General features: G+C 46.5%; 1 protein-coding gene across 1 annotated transcript; it reads left to right on the top strand.

Moving 5' to 3' along the window:
• The first annotated feature begins 15,215 nt into the window (after positions 1–15,215).
• Positions 15,216–24,835, top strand: LOC311102565 (cysteine-rich protein 1). The gene is made up of 4 exons (XM_084143946.1): positions 15,216–15,512; positions 22,516–22,610; positions 23,145–23,202; positions 24,404–24,835. The coding sequence occupies exons 1-4, from the start codon at positions 15,473–15,475 to the stop codon at positions 24,445–24,447; spliced, it is 237 nt and encodes a 78-aa protein (XP_084000072.1). The 5' UTR covers positions 15,216–15,472; the 3' UTR covers positions 24,448–24,835.

A 24,835-nucleotide genomic window follows, 5' to 3' on the forward strand; every position in this document is an offset into this window, starting at 1 on the left:
AAGGCAACAACTGTTGGCGCAATTATTAGAAAATGGAAGAAATTCAAGATGACGGCCAATCACCCTCGGTCTGGGGCTCCATGCAAGATCTCACCTCGTGGGGCATCAATGATCATGAGGAAGGTGAGGGATCAGCCCAGAACTACACGGCAGGACCTGGTCAATGACCTGAACAGAGCTGGGACCACAGTCTCAAAGAAAACCATTAGTAACACACTACGCCGTCATGGATTAAAATTCTGCAGCGCACTCAAGGTCCCCCTGCTCAAGCCAGCGCATGTCCAGGCCCGTCTGAAGTTTGCCAATGACCATCTGGATGATCCAGAGGAGGAATGGGAGAAGGTCATGTGGTCAAAAATAGAGCTTTTTGGTCTAAACTCCACTCGCCGTGTTTAGAGGAAGAAGAAGGATGAGTACAACCCCAAGAACACCATCCCAACCGTGAAGCATGGAGGTGGAAACATCATTCTTTGGGGATGCTTTTCTGCAAAGGGGACAGGACGACTGCACCGTATTGAGGGGAGGATGGATGGGGCCATGTATCGTGAGATCTTGGCCAACAACCTCCTTCCCTCAGTAAGAGCATTGAAGATGGGTCGTGGCTGGGTCTTCCAGCATGGCAACAACCCGAAACACACAGCCAGGGCAACTAAGGAGTGGCTCCGTAAGAAGCATCTCAAGGTCCTGGAGTGGCCTAGCCAGTCTCCAGACCTGAACCCAATAGAAAATCTTTGGAGGGAGCTGAAAGTCCGTATTGCCCAGCGACAGCCCCGAAACCTGAAGGATCTGGAGAAGGTCTGTATGGAGGAGTGGGCCAAAATCCCTGCTGCAGTGTGTGCAAACCTGGTCAAGACCTACAGGAAATGTATGATCTCTGTAATTGCAAACAAAGGTTTCTGCACCAAATATTAAGTTCTGCTTTTCTGATGTATCAAATACTTATGTCACGCAATAAAATGCAAATTAATTACTTAAAAATCATACAATGTGATTTTCTGGATGTTTGTTTTAGATTCCGTCTCTCACAGTTGAAGTGTACCTATGATACAAATTACAGACCTCTACATGCTTTGTAAGTAGGAAAACCTGCAAAATCGGCAGTGTATCAAATACTTGTTCTCCCCACTGTATACTCTTATTCAGAGCTGTTGATGTCATAAAACACTGTCATTAGTCTGGCTTTTATTGGTCCTAATACCTACATCTATTTTATTTGAATTTATTATGGATGCCAAGGCAGCAGCTACTCTTCCTGGGGTCCAGCAACATTATTGTACCTTCTCAAGAAGTAATGTCTAATGACTAAGGCCCAGAGCTTTTCATGGTCAGGTCATGTGTTCAGGAAAACCTCCTGGTCCTACACATAAGGAATTCCAAACATGACTTTTATAGCAAAGGGCTATTGTCTTAGCGTGGAGAAAATTGGAGACATACATTTCATAATAAAACACCCTGTGATGGTAATCAGAGCTCCTTCCTGTCAACGTTTATTAGCAGGAAAGTTTAATCACCTATTTAGAACACTTTGCTTTACTTCTGTAGCAGCAGCAACAGCAGCACAGGAGTTAATGCTCTAGTCGATAGTGTTCTGGAATGCTCCGTTTTACTGTGGTAGCCACAGACCAATGACCTACAGTACCAGTCAAAAGTTTGGACACACCTACTCATTCAAGGGTTTTTCTTTATTTTTACTATTTTCTACATTGTAGAATAATAGTGAAGACATCAAAACTATGAAATAACACATATGTAATCATGTAGTAACCACAAAAGTGTTAAACAAATCAGAATATATTTTATATTTGAGATTCTTCAAATAACCACCCTTTGCCTTGATGACAGCTTTGCACACTCTTGGCATTCTCTCAACCAGCTTCACCTGGAATGCTTTTCCAACAGTCTTGAAGGGGTTCCCACATATGCTTAGCACTTGTTGGCTGCTTTTCACACATAAATCATGAAGTGAAACATGTGGGAGTGGTAAATATGACGACACAGTGAGAGCGCTGGGGAAGACAGAGGGAGACTACTGCAGCACTGAGATGACATATAGACACTTCTGGACGACGGGCTTTATTTTCCAAAACATGCATTGCCTTTTCATAGTCACACTGAAACAATATTGCTTTTACATCGTAAAGTCCACTTTGATTCAGGCAAAATTCACTTTGATTGAGAGATTGTATTTCATTTATAAAATATTGTGTTTCATTGATAAAATGTTGTATTTCATTGATAAGAGATGGTATTCCACTGATGACAAGCCACCTGGGTCTGACAACTTGGATGGAAAATTACTGAGGATAATAGCAGACGATATTGCCACTCCTATTTGCCATCTCTTCAATCTAAGCCTACTAGAATGTGTGTGCCCTCAGGCCTGGAGGGAAGAAAAAGTAATTCCAACAGTAGCTAAGATTGGGAGAGGTCTGTCCATAATAAAGCGCTGTGTTGCCTTCTTCACAACGCTATCAACAAGGCAGGTCCTACAGGCCCTAGTTTTGTCACACCCGGACTAATGTCCAGTCTTGTGGTCAGATGCCACAAAGAGGGACTTAGGAAAATTACAATTGGCTCAGAACAGGGCAGCACGGCTGGCTCTTAAATGTACACAGAGAGCTAACATTAATAATATGCATGTCAATCTCTCCTGGCTCAAAATATAAGAGATATCGACTTCATCACTACTTGTATTTGTGAGAGGTATTGACATGTTGAATGCACCGAGCTGTCTGTTTAAACGACTAGCACACTACTCAGACACTCATGCATACCCCACAAGACATGTCACCAGAGGTCTCTTCACAGTCCCCAAGTCCAGAACAGACTATGGGAGGCGCACAGTACTACATAGAGCCATGACTACATGGAACTCTATTCCACATCAAGTAACTCATGCAAGCAGTAAAATTAGATTTAAAAAACAGATACAAATGCACCTTATGGAACAGCGGGGACTGTGAAGAGACACACACACAGGCACAGACACATGCATACACACACACGATAACATACTATACACACACGTACACATGGATTGTGTGTTGTAGATATGTGGTAGTAGAGTAGGGCACACACTTAATGTGTTGTAAAATCTGTTGCGAAATGTAATGTAATTGTTTTTAATTGTACATAACTTCCTTAATTTTGCTGGATCCCAGGCAGAGTAGCTGCTGACTTCGCAGGAACTAATGGGGATCCATAGTAAATCATAATAAATAAATAATAAATACAAATATAAATACAAAACCAATTTTTTTAATGCTTCAAATCTGACTCTACCCAGAGAGAACTGGAAGTGACTGTAGACAATCATCAAACGCACACCACTGTTTCATATCCTGTTTTGATGGAGCTTCTCGTAACCATGGCACAGGACACACAACCCTGATAAATAATTACCCGTTGCCTAGGAAACCGTCATTTTTATTCCTGTTGTTTGTTTGTTTGGGGATTTTCTGAAAAAATAGTTGTGTTCTTGCCAACATCGTGCCCGGCATGAAGTTGCTCTTTATGACAACAGTTTGAGGGTGGTGGGTTTGAGTTTAGATAATTGTTTTCTGAACCTTTTCTCAATGGCTTCCATGTGATTGTGTCACGGATTCTGCCGAGACTGCCCTTCCTTCTGGTTCGGGCAGGCTACGGCGTTCGTCCTCACCGGAATACTAGCTGCTGCCGATCTATGTTTTATGTTTCTATGTTCATCTGATTGTTGTCTAGTGTTGCACACCTGTTTCCCATTATGGTATTATGTCCTTCCCTATTTAACCTGTTCGCCCCACTGTGTGTTGTGCATGTTTGTTACTTGTTACGAGTGTCGTTTGTGAGCGGGTTTGCTCCTCCCTGTGTTTAGAGGTTTTGCTTGTTTCTTTACTATTCAGTAAAGTAGATTTTCATTTCATTCTGTGTCCTGCGCTTGACTCTGGACTACCGCATTCCACAGACATTCATGACAGATTGTCCTATTATTGTCACGCACGTTGACTGATGACTCGTGGAACCAAGGCGCAGCGTGATAAGCGTACATTTTATTTCGTACACAACACACGAACAAAACAACAAAACGATACGTGAAGTCCTGAGGTTACACAACACAAACCTTTACGGAACAAGATCCCACAAACTAACTGGTGCCAACAGGCTGCCTAAGTATGGACCCCAATCAGAGACAACGAGCTACAGCTGTCTCTGATTGGGAACCACCCTGGCCAACATAGATCAACACGATCTAGAACAAAAACATAGAAACCTAAACAATGAAAATCCACACCCTTGCTCAACATTTAAGAGTCCCCAGAGCCAGGGCGTGACAGTACCCCCCCCAAAGGCGCGGACTGCGACCGCGCCACACAAACACAAGAGGGTAGGGACCGGGTGGGCATTCCGCCTCGGAGGCGGATCCGGCTCTGGGCGTGACCACCACCTTTTCTCCACCTCCCCGTTGCGCCCCTGGTCTGGTCCCGCTGACTGGAGATGGACCCGACGACGATGGACCAAACCTTACCGGCTCCGGACTGGAGCCGCTGGCCGGAGCTGGACTGGACACCGGTGGAGCGGATTGCTCTGACTCCGGAGTGGAGCAGCTGACCGGTGCCGGACCAGGCACCGGTGGAACAGGCACGGGCCGTGCCGGACTGGACAAACGCACCACTGGCTTGGCGCGGGGAGCAGGAACGGGCCGGACCGGGCTGACGACGCGCACCACTGGCTTGGTGCGGGGAGCAGGAACGGGCCGGACCGGGCTGATGACGCGCACTACTGTCTTGGTGCGGGGAGCAGGACCAGGCCGGACCGGGCTGGCGACGCGCACCACTGGCTTGGTGCGGGGAGCAGGAACAGGCCGCACCGGGCTGACAACGTGCACCACTGGCTTGGTGCGAGGGACAGGAACAGGCCGGACCGGGCTGGCGACACGCACCACTGGCTTGGTGCGGGGAGCAGGAACAGGCCGGACCGGGCTGGCGACGCGCACCACTGGCTTGGTGCGGGGAGCAGGAACGGGCCGGACCGGGCTGACGACGCGCACCACTGGCTTGGTGCGGGGAGCAGGAACAGGCCGGACCGGGCTGGCGACGCGCACCACTGGCTTGGTGCGAGGGGCAGGAACAGGCCGGACCGGGCTGGCGACGCGCACCACTGGCTTGGTGCGTGGGACAGGAACAGGCCGGGCTGGACTGGGAACACGCACCACTGGCTTGGTGCGGGGAGCAGGAACAGGCTGGGCTGGACTGGGAACACGCACCACTGGCTTGGTGCGGGGAGCAGGAACGGGCCGGGCTGGACTGGGAACACACACCACTGGCTTGGTGCGGGGAGCCGGAACGGGCCGGGCCGGACTGTGGAGGCGGACTGGAGGTCTGGAGTGGAGAGCTGACACAACCCATCGTGGCTGAATGCCTATTTCCACACAATATGTGTGAGGCATCAGCACAGGACGTACAGGGCTGTGCACTCGTACTGGCACTACAGCACGTGGCACTGGCGCAGGATATACGGGACTGAGGAGGCGTACTGGAGGCCACGAGCGTTGAGCCGGCACACCCCGTCCTGGCTGCATGCCCATCTTAGCACGACACGTGCGTGGTGCTAGCACCGGACGTACAGGACTGTGCCGGAACACTCGCGGCACAGTACGTGGCTCCGCATAACACGGAGCCTGCCCAGTCTCACGCTTCCTAGCCTGAGTACGGGGAGTTGGCTCTGCTCTAACTCTAGGCTCCGCCAACCACCCTTTTAGCCCCCCCAAAACATTTTCTTGGGGCTGTCTCTCGGGCTTCCTCCTCGGCCGGTACCCTCTGCGTTGCCGCTGCTCCTCTCTGTCGCGCCTCCACAGTCTCCTCCCAAGGACGGCGATCCATTCCGGCCTGAATCTCTTCCCAAGTCCAGGATCCCTTCCCGTCCAGGATCTCCTCCCAAGTCCAGGCTGTCTGTTCCTGGACACGCTGCTTTGTCCTCTTTAGGTGGGATCTTCTGTCACGCACGTTGACTGATGACTCGTGGAACCAAGGCGCAGCGTGATAAGCGTACATTTTATTTCGTACACAACACATGAACAAAACAACAAAACGATACGTGAAGTCCTGAGGTTACACAACACAAACCTTTACGGAACAAGATCCCACAAACTAACTGGTGCCAACAGGCTGCCTAAGTATGGACCCCAATCAGAGACAACGAGCTACAGCTGTCTCTGATTGGGAACCACCCTGGCCAACATAGATCAACACGATCTAGAACAAATACATAGAAACCTAAACAATGAAAATCCACACCCTGGCTCAACATTTAAGAGTCCCCAGAGCCAGGGTGTGACAATTATTCAATTATGAGAAACTTCTGTGAAATGTTCTTGTTTCATGTTGCTTTTGATTGTAGATCACCTCACAAATACTAAATGCAAATATTAAACACTCACATATACTGTACATGCTTAGAACCCAGTGCACACAAGGACAGATACATTATTTACATGTGCCCATATTGGTGTCCAGAATGTGTGAGAGTGTGTGTCTGCATGTGGGCGTAGGATATTTGTTTTGACAGTAAGCCACTTCTTGACACATATCAAAGTCAAACAAAAATTGAACTTGTCTGCAGTCTCTCACTTCTTGCAGAGAGGCTCTGGAATGTTTTCTATGTGAGACCGTGAGCTGAGCAATCATCCAACAAAGGGATTGCCAACCTACACAGAAACATCACTCATAATACTATGACGCAAAGTCGAAAAGTCACAAACAATACAAGTTGTTGTTACTGCAGCCGTCAACTCTTTCACAGAGTCAACTGTTTCTGTAACAACAAGGACGCAGCCAACATGTTGATCTCTATGACTTGTTGGTCCTGGATCTGCTGTGAAGTCCTACAGCTATTCATGATGACTGTAGCGTATGTGGACAGGCTGGATCTGCTCTGAGGGGCTGGAGGTATGAAAGGAAGGAAGAAAGCTAAGCCTCAGATAAAATGACATGATACAAAAGGCCTACATAAATCCCATAAACATGTCAATTATAATAGTAAGAGCAACGTTTAGGGCTTTTGGGTAAAAATTCTTTGTGGATATGATGTGTTTAAATTCTACAGTATATTAATAAAAAGGGGTTGTTTCAGTGCTATGATTTTACCACCAAAGCTGCCACTGGAAGATGTTTGTAACATTTGAAGCATGGGTGTGGTACACAGTGGTTACTGTCTGTCTACAAGTTAATGATGTGTCATTACCCTGTTGATTGACAGCACAGGTGTTTATGGAGCCAATCAGGACAAGCTCTGATGTGGTGGGAACATTAATCCGCCTAGCAACCTCATCAAAGCGTAGCTAGTGGCTCAACGTTTCCCATGCTGATGACATCATAATGTGGGGTTATCAGTATAATGAGGTAATGGGAGTATTAAGAGAGAAGAGATAGGACAGCCACAGGTGGTGACTCTACAGAACATCTCCTGTGTGTGTGTGTGTGTGTGTGTGTGTGTGTGTGTGTGTGTGTGTGTGTGTGTGTGTGTGAGAGAGAGAGAGAGAGCATGTGAATAACAATCACTTCCCATGCTCTGACAGCACCTCACTGTCCCTTTGTCTCTGTTCAAGCCTCAAAGAAGAGGACATTGAGTCCTGTAGCTTGAATCTACTGGCCAACAGTCCTGGCCGGCCTCCCTCCCTGTATCCCTCTCTCCCTCCCTCTCTCTCCCTCTCTCTCCCTCCCTGTATCCCTCTCTCTCTCCCTCCCTCTCCCTCCCTCTCTCTCCCTCCCTCTCTCTGTCTGCAGCATGTTATCCTCTCAATCCTGGCTCTTTCTATCTCCATCTCTCTCTCCATCTCTCTCTCCATCTCTCTCTCCTTCTCTGTCTGACAGATTTGCAGGACTGGTTTGTTTTACTAATAGTCTTGATCCCAGCCTGTATGTTTTGTGTTGAACTCTCCTCTCTCTCCGCTGTCACCCTGCTGGATGGACCCCTATCCATCATTCTGTGGAGTTAAGCTACTCCCGCAAATAAAAGAGGCCAACAATGTCCCGGTTCAAATAAAACAAGCTACCGGAGATTCTTAACAGATTCATCGCAGGTTTGATTTTATTAGCTCAGAGAGAGGGAGTTGATCAGTACTTACCCACTGTCCACTGTCAACATAAGTATATATAGCGTGCCTGGTTGGTCTACTTTCAACATCAGTCTATATAGCGTGCCTGGTTGGTCCACTGCCAACATCAGTCTATATAGCGTGCCTGGTTGGTCTACTTTCAACATCAGTCTATATAGCGTGCCTGGTTGGTCCACTGCCAACATCAGTCTATATAGCGTGCCTGGTTGCTCCACTGCCAACATCAGTCTATATAGCGTGCCTGGTTGGTGTACTGTCAACATCAGTCTATATGGCGTGCCTGGTTGGTCCACTGTCGATATCAGTCTGTATAGCATGCCTGGTTGGTCTACTGTCAACATCAGTCTATATAGCGTGCCTGGTTGGTCTACTGTCAATATCAGTCTATATAGCGTGCATGGTTGGTCCACTGCCAACATCAGTCTATATAGCGTGCCTGGTTGGTCCACTGTCAACATCAGTCTATATAGCGTGCCTGGTTGGTCTACTGCCAACATCAGTCTATATAGCGTGCCTGATTGGTCCACTGCCAACATCAGTCTATATAGCGTGCCTGGTTGGTTCACTGTCAACATCAGTCTATATAGCGTGCCTGGTTGGTCTACTGTCAACATCAGTCTATATAGCGTGCCTGGTTGGTCCACTGTCAACATTAGTCTATATACCGTGCCTGGTTGGTCTACTGTCAACATCAGTCTATATAGCGTGCCTGGTTGGTCTACTGTCAACATCAGTCTATATAGCGTGCCTGGTTGGTTCACTGTCAACGTCAGTCTATATAGCGTGCCTGGTTGGTCCACTGTCAACATCAGTCTATATAGCGTGCCTGGTTGGTCCACTGCCAACATCAGTCTATATAGCGTGCCTGGTTGGTCCACTGCCAACATCAGTCTATATAGCGTGCCTGGTTGGTCCACTGCCAACATCAGTCTATATAGCGTGCCTGGTTGGTCCACTGCCAACATCAGTCTATATAGCGTGCCTGGTTGGTCCACTGTCAACATCAGTCTATATAGCGTGCCTGGTTGGTCCACTGCCAACATCAGTCTATATAGCGTGCCTGGTTGGTCCACTGTCAACGTCAGTCCATATAGTGTGCCTGGTTGGTTCACTGTCAACATCAGTCTATATGGCATGCCTGGTTGGTCCACTGTCAACATCAGTCTATATGGTGTGCCTGGTTGGTCCACTGTCAACATCAGTCTATATAGCGTGCATGGTTGGTCCACTGTCAACATCAGTCTATATAGCGTGCCTGGTTGGTCTACTTTCAACATCAGTCTATATAGCGTGCCTGGTTAGTCCACTGCCAACATCAGTCTATATAGCGTGCCTGGTTGGTCCACTGTCAACATCAGTCTATATAGCGTGCATGGTTGGTCCACTGCCAACATCAGTCTATATGGCGTGCCTGGTTGGTCCACTGTCAACATCAGTCTATATGGTGTGCCTGGTTGGTCCACTGTCAACATCAGTCTATATAGCATGCCTGGTTGGTCCACTGTCAACATCAGTCTATATGGCGTGCCTGGTTGGTCCACTGTCAACATCAGTCTATATGGTGTGCCTGGTTGGTCCACTGTCAACATCAGTCTATATGGTGTGCCTGGTTGGTCCACTGTCAACATCAGTCTATATAGCGTGCCTGGTTGGTCCACTGTCAACATCAGTCTATATAGCGTGCCTGGTTGGTTCACTGTCAACATCAGTCTATATGGCGTGCCTGGTTGGTCCACTGTCAACATCAGTCTATATGGTGTGCCTGGTTGGTCCACTGTCAACATCAGTCTGTATAGCATGCCTGGTTGGTCCACTGTCAACATCAGTCTATATAGCGTGCCTGGTTGGACCACTGTCAACATCAGTCTGTATAGCATGCCTGGTTGGTCCACTGTCAACATCAGTCTATATAGCGTGCGTGGTTGGTTCACTGTCAACATCAGTCTATATACCGTGCCTGGTTGGTCCACTGTCAACATCAGTCTATATAGCGTGCCTGGTTGGTCCACTGCCAACATCAGTCTATATAGCGTGCCTGGTTGGTCCACTGCCAACATCAGTCTATATAGCGTGCCTGGTTGGTCCACTGCCAACATCAGTCTATATAGTGTGCCTGGTTGGTTCACTGTCAACATCAGTCTATATAGCGTGCCTGGTTGGTCCACTGCCAACATCAGTCTACATAGCGTGCCTGGTTGGTCCACTGCCAACATCAGTCTATATAGCGTGCCTGGTTGGTCTACTTTCAACATCAGGCTATATAGCGTGCCTGGTTGGTCCACTGCCAACATCAGTCTATATAGCGTGCCTGGTTGGTCCACTGTCAATATCAGTCTATATGGTGTGCCTGGTTGGTCCACTGCCAACATCAGTCTATATGGCATGCCTGGTTGGTCCACTGTCAACATCAGTCTATATGGTGTGCCTGGTTGATTCACTGTCAACATCAGTCTATATAGCGTGCCTGGTTGGTCCACTGCCAACATCAGTCTATATGGTGTGCCTGGTTGGTCCACTGTCAACATCAGTCTATATAGCGTGCCTGGTTGGTCCACTGTCAACATCAGTATATATAGCGTGCCTGGTTGGTCTACTTTCAACATCAGTCTATATAGCGTGCCTGGTTGGTCCACTGTCAACATCAGTCAATTTAGCGTGCCTGGTTGGTCCACTGTCAACATCAGTCTATATAGCGTGCCTGGTTGGTACACTGTCAACATCAGTCTATATGTTGTGCCTGGTTGGTCCACTGTCAATATCAGTCTATATAGCATGCCTGGTTGGTCTACTGTCAACATCAGTCTATATAGCGTGCCTGGTTGGTCTACTGTCAACATCAGTCTATATAGCGTGCCTGGTTGGTCCACTGTCAACATCAGTCTATATAGCGTGCCTGGTTGGTCCACTGTCAACATCAGTCTATATAGCGTGCCTGGTTGGTCCACTGTCAACATCAGTCTATATAGTGTGCCTGGTTGGTCTACTGTCAACATCAGTCTAGGTGGAGAAAGGAGGAGAGGAGATATAGGGAGAGAAGGAGGGAGAGGGAGCTCTAGTACACAAAACCTCCATGAACAAGTCAAAGGATGTGTGGTGGTGTTGTGGGGTGTGGTGTGTGGTGTGGTGGGGTGGTGGTGTTGTGGTGGTGTGGTGGGGTGTGTGGTGTGTGTTGTGGTGGTGGTGTGGTGTGTGGTGGTGTGGTGATGTGGTGTGTGGTGGTGTTGTGGGGTGTGGTGGTGGTGTGGTGGTGTGTGGTGGTGTTGTGAGGTGTGTGGTGTGGTGGTGTGGTGGTGTGGTGGTGTGGTGGTGTTGTGGGGTGTGTGGTGGTGTTTTGGTGTGGTGTGTGGTGGTGTTTTGGTGTGGTGTGTGGTGGTGTTGTGGGGTGTGGTGGTGTGGTGGTGTGTGGTAATGTTGTGGGGTGTGTGGTGTGTTGTGTGGTGGTGGTGTGGTGGTGTGGTGGTGTGGTGGTGTTGTGGGGTGTGTGGTGGTGTTTTGGTGTGATGTGTGGTGGTGTTGTGGGGGTGTGGTGTGTGGTGTGTGGTGTGTGGTGTGTGGTGTGTGGTGTGTGGTGTGTGGTGTGTGGTGTGTGGTGTGTGGTGTGTGGTGTGGTGGTGGTGTGGTGGTGTGTGGTGGTGTTCTGGGGTGTGTGGTGTGTGGTGTGGTGGTGGTGTGGTGGTGTGGTGGTGTGGTGGTGTGGTGGTGTTGTGGGGTGTGTGGTGGTGTTTTGGTGTGGTGTGTGGTGGTGTTTTAGGGTGTGTGGTGTGTGGTGTGGTGGTGGTGTGGTGGTGGTGTGGTGTGTGGTGGTGTTGTGGGATGTGTGGTGTGGTGGTGGTGTGGTGTGTTGTGGTGTGGTGGTGTGGTGTGTGGTGGTGTTGTGGGGTGTGTGGTGTGGTGGTGTTGTGGGGTGTGGTGTGGTGGTGTGGTGGTGTGGTGTTGTGGTGTTGTGGTGTTGTGGTGGTGTGGAGGTGTGGTGTTGTGGTGGTGTGTGAGCTTGGTAGATGTTTGCAATTTAATCAGACACTTCACATACTGTAGATTCAAGTGTCTGTGTTTTAACTGGTTGCCTATGAGTTAAGAATACAAGCTCAGGTTATGACCAAGTAATATTCATTGATCAAGGCTAAAGTATTAGAAAAGGTTAAAGTCTTGTTCTCTGGTCCTAGGCGTGGTGTAATCATTACACAAGCCTGACAGGGCTGGCCCGGATCGGCATTCACACGTTCAAAACACTCCCTGTCTCTTTGGCAAAGACATTTGTGACGACACCACACCGTAATCACTGTAGTCACAAGTCAATGAAACTCCTACACTGTCCTAGATTGTCTGTTAGAGACCGTAACCAACAAACAAACAGTAGCTTTGGTCACATGGATAGAAGCATGGTTACTAGGCTGTAGTAAAGGTCAACTACAGCCTAACCCAAGAACAGGGGCATGATCAATGCTGCCGTGATTGTGTAATTGTTGTGTAATTTGTGAGATGCAGGGCTCCCTTGCAAAATAGACCTTGGTCTCAATGGGACTCAATGGGGTAAAATAAATATTAAACATTGTGGAAGGTTGCAGATACAAATGTCATGATTATAGAGTCCATGTTCTACATGTCAGAGAAGCATGTTTATTCTACATATATATTTCTGCCTGAGTGTTCCACAACGTTGTGCCCTGCTGAACGCAGCCCAGGCCAAGAGGATGTCTTCAATCATCTATAAAAATGAGGTAACCTCACTCCCTGGGCATGATCATTTATCAGCTAAAGGTTCCCTGTAATTCAGGTGGAACAGGTAGGAGGGTCAGATCATATTGTTGCAGTGCAGACAGGTCCCGATGTGTTAACAATCCATTGAAAGGTGAGGCACTCTCTCCATTAATAAAATATGTTTGCTATAAAGTAATTATTATACGTTTATTATAAAGTTTTTAAAACGATGGTCATATTCTGCTCAAAACAACTTCATATTCTCTCACATTGCTTTTCCTGTTTGATTTTCTATCAGCGTTGAGTCACTGCGGTGTTCAGTAGGCTACAGCTTGCGGTGGACATGGGAGTGGGTTGTATTGAAACATCCGCACCTGCACACTAAGGAAGGAAACTGAACTTTGAAGCTGGGTGTTGCCTAGTGCCTAGTGAGCAGAATACTGTGACCTTATAAGCATGCAAATTATGACCCTTCATATACAGTGTCTTCAGAAAGTATTCACACCCCTTGACTTTTTCCTCATTTTGTTGTGCTACAGCCTGAATTGTAAAAAAAATAAAATGTCACTGGCCTACACACAATACCCCATAATATCAAAGTGGAATTATGTTTTTAGACATTTTTACAAATTAATTAAAAATTAAATAACTATTCAACCTCTTTGTTATGGCAAGCCTAAATAAGTTCAGGAGTAAAAATGTGCTTAACAACTCACATAATAAGTTGCATGGACTCACTCTGTGTGCAATAACAGTGTTTAACATGATTTTTTAATGACTACGTCATTAAATCTGTAAGGTCCCTCAGTCGAGCAGTGAATTTCAAACACAGATTCAACCACAAAGACCATTGAGGTTTTCAAATGCCTCTCAAAGAATGGCACCTATTGGTAGATGGGTAAACATTTTTAAAAAGCAGACATTGAATATCCCTTTGAGCATGGTGAAGTTATTAATTACACCTTGGATGGTGTTTCAATATACTGTACCAAGTCACTACAAAGATACAGGAGTCATTCCTAGCTCAGTTGCTGGAGAGGAAGGAAACCAATCAGGTATTTCACCATGAGTCCAATGATGACTTTAAAACAGTTACAGAGTTGAATGGCTGTGATAGGAGAAAACTGAGGATGGATCAACAACATTGTAGTTACTCCACAGTACTAACCTAATTGACAGAGTGAAAAGAAGGAAGCCTATACAAAATAAAAATATTCTAAAACATGCATCCTGTTTGCAACAAGGCACTAAAGTAATCCTGCATAAAATGTGACAAAATGAATGTACTTTTTGTCCTGAATACAAAGTGTTATGTTTGGGGCAAATCCAACACATCACTGAGTACCACTCTCCATATTTTCAAGCATAGTGCTTGCTGCATCATGTTATGGGTATGCTTGTAATTGTTAAGGACTGGGGAGTTTTTCAGGATAAAAAATAAATGGAATGGAGCTAAGCACAGGCAAAATCCTACAGGAAAACCTGGTTCAGTCTGCTTTACACCAGACACTGGGAGATGAATTCACCCTTCAGCAGGAAAATAACCTAAAACACAAGGCGTAATCTACACTGGAGTTGCTTACCAAGGAGACAGGGAATGTTCCTGAGTGGCTGAATTACAGTTTTGAATGAAATCTGCTTGAAAATCTATGGCAAGATTTAAAAATGGTTGTCTAGCAATGATCAACAACCAATTTGACAGAACTTGAAGAATTTTGAAAATAATAATGGGCAAATGTTGTACTATCCAGGTGTGCAAAGCTCTTAGAGACTTACCCAGAAAGACTCACAACTGTAATCGCTGCCAAAGGTAATTCTAACATGTTTTGACTCAAGGGTGTGAATACTTATTTAAATTAGATATTTCTGTATTTCATTTTCAATACATTTGCAAATTATCTAAAAATATGTTTTCACTTTGTCATTATTGTGTGTAGATGGGTGAGAAAAATATATATATAATCGATTTTAAATTCAGGCTGTAGCACAACAAAATGTGGAAAAAGTCAAGGGGTGTGAATACTTTCTGAAGGCACTGTATGTTGCAAACATGTTTTTAATAACTGATATATATATGTATATATATATTAATTAAATTCAATTATTTAGAATATAGCCTATATGAACAGAAAGGGGTGAATAAAACTTTAACTATCCAAAAGGAATAGGGTAGTGCACAAAAGCGTTTCTGACATGATTTCCTGACTTGATCTTAGAGGCACACTGACTCAACTCCAAAAATCGCTCTCTCTGTCTCTGTCTCTGTCTCTGTCTCTCTCTCTCGCTCTCGCTCTCGCTCTCTCTCTCTCTTTCACTCGCTCTCTCTCTCTCTCTCTCTCTCTCTCTCTCTCTCTCTCTCTCTCTCTCTCTATATATATATATATATATATATATATATATATATATATATATATATATATATATCACACACAAACACACACGCATGCACGCACACACACACACACACACACACACACACACACACTGTCAAAGCCTCACCCTCTATTCAGTTACACCGAGAGCAACTATTTCCTGAGCGGTATAAATACGAAGGCGCGCAAACATCTGCACTTCACAACGAGGCGTGGTTTAGAACGGACAGGTGGGCTGCTGCTGTATAACTGCTGTGAACATTAATTCAACTAGGATACTTCTTTCTATCCCGGAGACCAACACTTCACCATGCCAAAGTGCCCAAAATGCACGAAGGAAGTTTACTTCGGTAAGACGTCTTTATTGTGTGGATCAAAATTATTATTCACTATTTTTGCTAAACATTTTGCATTTAATTTATTCAACATACCTGCTCGGAATTATCGTACCGTATTTTACATTTGACGAAACCTGCAGACAGTTCAATACAATTTAGTTAACCAACTTGTCTGCAGCTGTAAAAAAACGCTTGAGAGATTATGAGAGAGATAAGGAGCAATGCTTCACTTGAGCAATTTCCTGTTAGGAATTATATATAGAATGAACATGTCTGTGACTGCAAAATATTTTTGGGGTGCAAACTTTTAATAACTAGTTAATAACAATTTTAGTAATACTAGTTGACTAAATGGTTAATGACTGCAATGTTTATTTGCCCTTCCCAAAAGAGGAAGACACAATTCTACTCAAATCCAATGCAGTGAAAGCTATGCATAGAATTTAATGGGAGTCTTTTCCCCCTCAGACTCTGGAGATTTTCCAAAAGTGTTAACATCTTTACAACAGACTAGCTGTGGTGCTGCAGGTCCTGCCAAGTCAGTGGCTTAGCATACGGCACTTACTGCATTAGGAAGAGAGGGGATCAAATAACACAGGGATAAAGGCTACAGCGGGCAGTAAGACATCCTAATACAATATATCTCTTAGACTTTTATTGGACTATGAAATCATTATCTATATATCAGGTTTGAAATGTGAAATTCATACATGGTCAAGTCGGCAGTAACCATCAGTCAGATTAATTGACCCTGCAGTCAGATTAATTTTTCCTCTCTGCGGATCAACTTTCTCGTTTTTTTTATGTACTTCTGAAAAAGCCCCCGTGAAAAAAACAGCTCTGTGTCTCTCTGCAGCTCTTGAATAAAACGTCTCAGAGCAAAAGGGCGTTGAAGCTAAGCTTTGTTTCTTTAGCTTGTGTTTTCACTTTTCACTTTCATAAATCTATGAAATAGTTGTTTTCAGAAAGTATCTGTCATTGCTCAAGGGAGCAGCTATACTAAATTACATTTTAGTAGATACTCCTATCAAGAGCAAATAGGATAAACTGCTTTGCTCAAGGGCGCATTTTTCACCTAAGTCGGCTTGGGGATTCAAACCAGCAACCTTTCGGTTCATGGCCCAACAATCTTAACCGCTAGGCTACCTGCCACCCGATCTAGCTTGGGAATGCTTGTGCAGCAACTCTCTATGACCTGTTCCACTGTAGGCCTGTTTTACTACCTGACCGGGCCTATTTCCGATTCTATACATATAATTTACCTCCACATCTCCTTTCTTGCTAAACTGTCTTTTTCCTTGGCTGATCTTCTCTCATCCCACCTCATAGCTCCCCCAGCTCCCTCTCTCTCTCTACCCACCCCATCTCGACTCTCCAGAGCCCCCAGCTCCATGTCTCTCTCTCTCTACCCACCCCATCTCGACTCTCCAAAGCCCCCAGCTCCATGTCTCTCTCTCTACCCACCCCATCTCGACTCTCCAAAGCCCCCAGCTCCATGTCTCTCTCTCTACCCACCCCATCTCGACTCTCCAGAGCCCCCAGCTCCATGTCTCTCTCTCGACCCACCTCATCTCGACTCTCCAGAGCCCCCAGCTCCATGTCTCTCTCTCTACCCACCCCATCTCGACTCTCCAGAGCCCCCAGCTCCATGTCTCTCTCTCTACCCACCCCATCTCGACTCTCCAAAGCCCCCAGCTCCATGTCTCTCTCTCTACCCACCCCATCTCGACTCTCCAGAGCCCCCAGCTCCATGTCTCTCTCTCTACCCACCCCATCTCGACTCTCCAAAGCCCCCAGCTCCATGTCTCTCTCTACCCACCCCATCTCGACTCTCCAGAGCCCCCAGCTCCCTGCCTCTCTCTCCCAGGGGTGGCTGAGCTCTCAGATGGAAGCAATCATTCTACTGCTGCCTAAGTCAATGACTGATGGAGGGAAAGTACTGTCTTCTTCCAGAGAGAGGAGAGGGAGGAGGGAGGGAGGCCAGAAAACAATCAAACGTACCCACCCTCCCTGTAACGACAAAGAGACAGATAGAGAGAGAAAGACAGAGACAGAGAGAAGAGAGGAGGAGAGAGAGAGTAAGAGCTAAGGAGGAGCTCCAACCGTCACAGTGTGCAGAGAATTACCCAGGAACCACAAATAGATGTCACTTTAACTACGTGGTCCATTAAGATACATTATCTTAATGGACCATTTAGATTAAGATCTGAACCAATCCAGGGTTATTCAGGGTAGTTGGAGTGGTGTAAGAAGTGTTATTCAGCATAGTTGGAGTGTTGTGAGGAGTGTTATTTTGTAACATTGCTTCTCAAAGGCCTGTATTGTCTCAGTCAGGACATAGAATAACATATGAATAGACAAGCATTACAATTCTAGCACCTCTGAAGCATCTATCCGTAGTCTTTATACATTATAGCCTGACATTGTAGGTGTCCCCTGTACTAATTCAACCATAGAACACGTGAAAGTAAAAATGAAAAATTAGAGACGGAAAACAGAAGTGCTTCACTTCCTGTCACGTGACGCAGGTGTCATATGAATAATTATTTAAGAGGATGACACGTAGAGGTACAGGAACATCTCCATCCATCATTCTGTCTTCTGTGGGTTGGACATAGTGAGTGAAGGGTTGAAGGCTTCCCCGTTGGGGTGTTTTTTCATCCGTGTGTGTGTGTGTGTGTGTGTGTGTGTGTGTGTGTGTGTATGGGAGGGACCATTCATATTATTGCTTCACAGTAATGAGCTAATTGATGCAGACAGCAGATCTAGTCCCCCGTCTCGTTCGCACACACCCCAATTACAGTAGACACACCCCAATTACAGTAGACACACCCCAATTACAGTAGACACACCCCAGTTACAGTAGACACACCCCAGTTACAGTAGACACACCCCAGTTACAGTAGACACACCCCAATTACAGTAGACACACCCCAGTTACAGTAGACACACCCCAATTACAGTAGACACACCCCAATTACAGTAGACACACCCCAGTTACAGTAGACACACCCCAATTACAGTAGACACACCCCAGTTACAGTAGACACACCCCAGTTACAGTAGACACACCCCAGTTACAGTAGACACACCCCAGTTACAGTATACACACCCCAATTACAGTAGACACACCCCAGTTACAGTAGACACACCCCAATTACAGTAGACACACCCCAATTACAGTAGACACACCCCAATTACAGTAGACACACCCCAATTACAGTAGACACACCCCAGTTACAGTAGACACACCCCAATTACAGTAGACACACCCCAGTTACAGTAGACACACCCCAATTACAGTAGACACACCCCATGACATTGACATCAGGGGGACTGATCGATCTATGTCTGTACATAAACTTCATTCACACACCCACCTACAGACAGACAGATGGACAACAGCTCTGAGTGCCTGAGGAATGAGCTGACCATTCACAACCAGTGGTGACAACAGAAATGAAGGAATGTTGCTAGATTAATCAGAATAGACCTTATTCACGTGTCGGCCATGATTGTTCCAGAGTAGGAATTAATACCCCTGTGTGAATAAGGTCTATTACTGTAACCCAACAGGGCCTCTGTTACCCTCTGACACTATAACTCAACCTAGAGCACTTCAGACACAGCAGCACCATTATATTCTGTCCCAGGGTAGTGGAGAGGGACATCCTTTCTCTGTTTCCTCATCTTGTTAGTGGAAGTACAGTAATTACTGTGGCCCAGAGGGAGGCCAAAACCCTTGGCCCTGGTTCCATTCCACCCAGCCTCTACAGAGACATCTGGAATGCTGTAGGACTGACTGACTGACTGACTGGCTGACTGGCTGGCTGACTGGCTGACTGGCTGACTGACTGACTGTCTGACTGATTGGCTGACTGGCTGGCTGGCTGACTGACTGGCTGACTGGCTGACTGACTGGCTGACTGACTGGCTGACTGGCTAACTGGCTGTCTTACTGACTGGCTGGCTGGCTGACTGACTGACTGACTGGCTGACTGGCTGGCTGACTGGCTGACTGGCTGACTGACTGACTGTCTGACTGATTGGCTGACTGGCTGGCTGGCTGACTGACTGGCTGACTGGCTGACTGACTGGCTGGCTGGCTGACTGACTGGCTGACTGACTGGCTGACTGGCTGGCTGACTGGCTGACTGGCTGACTGGCTGACTGACTGACTGTCTGACTGATTGGCTGACTGGCTGGCTGGCTGGCTGGCTGACTGACTGACTGACTGACTGTCTGACTGGCTGACTGGCTGGCTGGCTGGCTGGCTGGCTGACTGACTGGCTGACTGGCTGACTGACTGGCTGACTGGCTGACTGGCTAACTGGCTGTCTTACTGACTGCACTGAGACACTGATTGGCTGACTGACTGACTGACTGACTGACTGACTGGCTGACTGGCTGACTGACTGTCTTACTGACTGACTGACTGACTGACTGACTGATTGGCTGACTAACTGACTGACTGACTGACTGACTGGCTGGCTGACTGGCTGACTGGCTGGCTGGCTGACTGGCTGACTGACTGTCTTACTGACTGCACTGAGACACTGATTGGCTGACTGACTGCACTGACTGACTGCACTGACTGACTGACTGACTGACTGACTGACTGCACTGACTGACTGACTGACTGGCTGACTGTTCTGACTGACTGCACTGACTGACTGGCTGACTGGCTGACTGGCTGACTGGCTGACTGACTAACTGACTTCACTGACTGACTGCACTGACTGACTGACTGCACTGACTGACTGACTGCACTGACTGACTGGCTGACTGACTGCACTGAGACACTGATTGGCTGACTGACTGACTGACCGACCGACTGATTGCACTGACTGACTGACTGACCGTCTGATTGCACTGAGACACTGAAAAAGATAATCTAACAGCAGTTACAAGAATGGATCCATACTCACACTAGGGGCTCGATTTAATCTGCAGCGCTGAAGAATCGTGCTATAGCTCCATAGAAATTTAAAGGCAATGCTCCCACGTTCACGGAGACTGGATTCAGGGTAAATGCTGCATATGTCGGCTCAATCGGAAATTACCTTTCAATTTAATTTGCGCTACAGTGCGGATCTTCAGCGCTACGGAATGAATCGAGCCCTAAATCACTGACATGACAAATACCTAATGATACATAGGCCTACTGTGCATGAACTCAGTTATACAGTATAGTCAAATGCAATTCTACAATATGTAGAGACCTTCAGAATAATTTACAGTAATTCCAAAAGTGAAGCAAGTGTTCACATGATGGATCTGTCATTTATTGGTTAAACATTTGCTTTAAATCATGTCTTGAGTAAGACTTTAGCAGGACCCTCACGCCCATTCATATCCACAGATTGTAGTAATAATGTTATGCTCCAGTGTGTTTACAATTTTCTCTAGTTTATGTACGACTTTATTAGAATTTCTGCTCATAAAAACTATGGCTTTCCCCCTGTTTAACGACCGTCTCCATGATGGCTGTTTGATGCAAATCGTTCCTCACAGCTCAGCCCAAAGATAAATACTCTCTTTATCAGGTTTTTATGATGCCAAGGGAGGAGGGGAAATAGGAAGGGAAGAAAGATTCCTCAGGGAGTCTCCTATCGCTCTCCTCAGACACTCAGCCAAGCACCACACCCTCCCAATGTTCTTGTGACTAACGTGTTATCTGTGTGCTGGTCTAAACTAGGTCTGTAACGTTACATCATGGAGCGCACATGCAGTATCCTCACCAGACTACAGTCTGACATCCAGACAGTATCCTCACCAGACTACAGTCTCACATCCAGACAGTATCCTCACCAGACTACAGTCTCACATCCAGACAGTATCCTCACCAGACTACAGTCTGACATCCAGACAGTATCCTCACCAGACTACAGTCTCACATCCAGACAGTATCCTCACCAGACTACAGTCTCACATCCAGACAGTATCCTCACCAGACTACAGTCTCACATCCAGACAGTATCCTCACCAGACTACAGTCTCACATCCAGACAGTATCCTCACCAGACTACAGTCTGACATCCAGACAGTATCCTCACCAGACTACAGTCTGACATCCAGACAGTATCCTCACCAGACTACAGTCTCACATCCAGACAGTATCCTCACCAGACTACAGTCTCACATCCAGACAGTATCCTCACCAGACTACAGTCTGACATCCAGACAGTATCCTCACCAGACTACAGTCTCACATCCAGACAGTATCCTCACCAGACTACAGTCTGACATCCAGACAGTATCCTCACCAGACTACAGTCTGACATCCAGACAGTATCCTCACCAGACTACAGTCTGACATCCAGACAGTATCCTCACCAGACTACAGTCTCACATCCAGACAGTATCCTCACCAGACTACAGTCTGACACCCAGACAGTATCCTCACCAGACTACAGTCTGACATCCAGACAGTATCCTCACCAGACTACAGTCTGACATCCAGACAGTATCCTCACCAGACTACAGTCTGACATCCAGACAGTATCCTCACCAGACTACAGTCTGACATCCAGACAGTATCCTCACCAGACTACAGTCTCACATCCAGACAGTATCCTCACCAGACTACAGTCTGACATCCAGACAGTATCCTCACCAGACTACAGTCTGACATCCAGACAGTATCCTCACCAGACTACAGTCTGACATCCAGACAGTATCCTCACCAGACTACAGTCTGACATCCAGACAGTATCCTCACCAGACTACAGTCTGACATCCAGACAGTATCCTCACCAGACTACAGTCTGACATCCAGACAGTATCCTCACCAGACTACAGTCTGACATCCAGACAATATCCTCACCAGACTACAGTCTGACATCCAGACAGTATCCTCACCAGACTACAGTCTGACATCCAGACAGTATCCTCACCAGACTACAGTGCCCTTCTCGGTGTGGTGTGGTGTGGTGTGATGTGAGAATATGCATGTCATTGTGAGTGGGTCATTGTCCATTAGCTAAACGTGTCCTCTTATCTCTTTGTCTCACAGCGGAGCGAGTGACATCACTGGGGAAGGACTGGCACAGACCCTGTCTGAAGTGTGAGAAGTGTAACAAGACGCTATCGGCCGGATCACATGCAGAGGTCAGCCGACACACACACACGTGCACACACAAACACACACTCACGCGTGGGCAAACACATAACCGCGTGCAAGCATGCACACACACACACTTCACACATTCCTCACACACAACACACATTAATTATTAGCTGACAAATGTTTTAATGAAATAATTAAGGATATTCTGGTCCATTAATATTTCATAAAAACGTTTGGCTTTTATCTGGATACAATCAAATGCTGGTATTTTCAGTCAGTCAGCATGGTACTAATACAGCCTATACCATCTCTCTGTCTCTGTCTCTGTCTCTGTCTCTGTCTCTCTCTCTCTCTCTCTCTCTCTCTCTCTCTCTCTCTCTCTCTCTCTCTCTCTCTCTCTCTCTCTCTCTCTCTCTCTCTCTCTCTCTCTCTCTCTCTCTCTCCCTCTCTCCCTCTCTCCCTCTCTCTCTCTCTCTCTCTCTCTCTCTCTCTCTCTCTCTCTCTCTCTCTCTCTCTCTCTCCTCTCTCCCCTCTCCCCCTCCCCCCCCCCCCCCTCCCCCCCCCTCTCTCTGTAGCATGAGGGCAAGCCTTACTGTAACAACCCCTGCTACTCTGCACTATTTGGGCCTAAAGGTGAGTTCTTATTCTTATTGTAACGACCCTACAGTATAGGTGACAGGTGCCTTAACAATCTATCTCAATGAGGATATCATAACTGGGAGAGATCATGAACCAATTATGATAACCCATATTACCAAGGGTTGTTATATGTTTTTGGTTCAAAGTACAAAGTCAATGTAAGAAGATAACAGTTGATATATAAGTTGAGCTCAGTGATATGGGCACCACGTGTATATACATAGCCTGATAAAGCTCCACTCTGTAATCTTTGGGAGGGAGAACTTCCCTATAGGGTATTCCTGACCCTAACATCCTGTATGGAAAGTCCAGTTCATTGTGAACTTGTGACAGAATTAGCTTGTTCTAACCTTTACGATACCCACCTCAGTGGGTAAGATTCAGGCTTCACAAAGAACACTGGGGTATTAACGTCTTATCGATCAATATATCTTATCTACTGATAACCTAGAACTCTCTCCTCAAAATACAGTCAATGTCTCTGAAAAGTGGGCTAGTCGGACCCCTTACATAATTGTCTTGAGTTTTCTCAGCAGTGCATTGACAGATATCCTGAATGTGAGAAATAGTTGGAAATTTCAGTTGGAATTGGAAAAGCGGTAGTCATAGCAAAGGTCATGTTGCCTGGTCATGTTGGTTCCATTTGGTGGTTCTAGAAGGGCTGCTGTGGAACGGGGTCAGGGACCCCAGGAGTTTCCATTGTTGTGGTTCCGCTGTTCCGATGCTACCATTTCCTCCTGAAACATAATCCCAGAATGATTTGTCGACGTACAGTATGCAGTCCCCTGACCCAATACTCTCTCTCTTTCTTTCTCTCTCTCTCTCTCACTCGCTCCCTCTCTCTCTCTCTGTTGCTCTCCCTATCCCTCTTTCGCTCTTTCTCTAACTCTGTCTGTCTGTCTGTCTGTCTGTCTCTCTCTCTCTCTCTCTCTCTCTCTCTCTCTCTCTCTCTCTCTCCCCTCTCTCTCTCTCTGTTGCTCTCCCTCTCGCTCTTCTCTAACTCTCTCTCTCTCTCTCTCTCTCTCTCTCTCTCTCTCTCTCTCTCTCTCTCTCCCTCTCGCTCTTTCTCTCTCTCTCTCTCTCTCTCTCTCTCTCTCTCTCTCTCTCTCTCTCTCTCTCTCTCTCTCTCTCTCTCTCTCTCTCCTCTCTCTCTTCTCTTTCTCTCTCTCTCTCTCTCTTCTCTCTCCCCCCAAAGGATTTGGACGTGGGGGAGCTGAAAGCCACACATTCACCAAGTAGACCAACTCAGGTACAGTACAGGCTGTTCAGTACATTCAAATATAGACCAACCACGTTAATTTAAAATCACATTCAAATAGATCTTACTAACAATGACAATAATCATTTTGGGGTGCTTATATTTGTCCTGTTACACACAAATGTGTAATAGAAAATGTGTTTCTTGCACATCCCAACTCCTCCTGAGACACCTGCAGGTCACAGCCAGGGTAACCATTGTCCAGAACCCCTGGAGCAATTAAGGTTAAGTGCCTTGCTCAAGGGTACAGCAACAGATTTTTTCACCTTGCAAGGTCCGGAACTCGAACGCTCTAACCTCGAGGCTACCTGCCACCAACCACCAACCTCAACCTTACAAATGCTACAAACATTAGAGATTGTTGTTTCA

Source organism: Coregonus lavaretus, assembly GCF_964263955.1.
Source record: "Coregonus lavaretus genome assembly, chromosome: 27".
Taxonomy (NCBI): domain Eukaryota; kingdom Metazoa; phylum Chordata; class Actinopteri; order Salmoniformes; family Salmonidae; genus Coregonus; species Coregonus lavaretus.

Bases quoted from the DNA above. Each gene is read 5' to 3' on its own strand.
- LOC311102565 (XM_084143946.1), top strand. From the start codon at position 15,473: ATGCCAAAGTGCCCAAAATGCACGAAGGAAGTTTACTTCG. The intron at 15,513-22,515 runs GTAAGACGTCTT...TTTGTCTCACAG, and splicing joins CACGAAGGAAGTTTACTTCG to CGGAGCGAGTGACATCACTG. The intron at 22,611-23,144 runs GTCAGCCGACAC...CTCTCTCTGTAG, and splicing joins CGGCCGGATCACATGCAGAG to CATGAGGGCAAGCCTTACTG.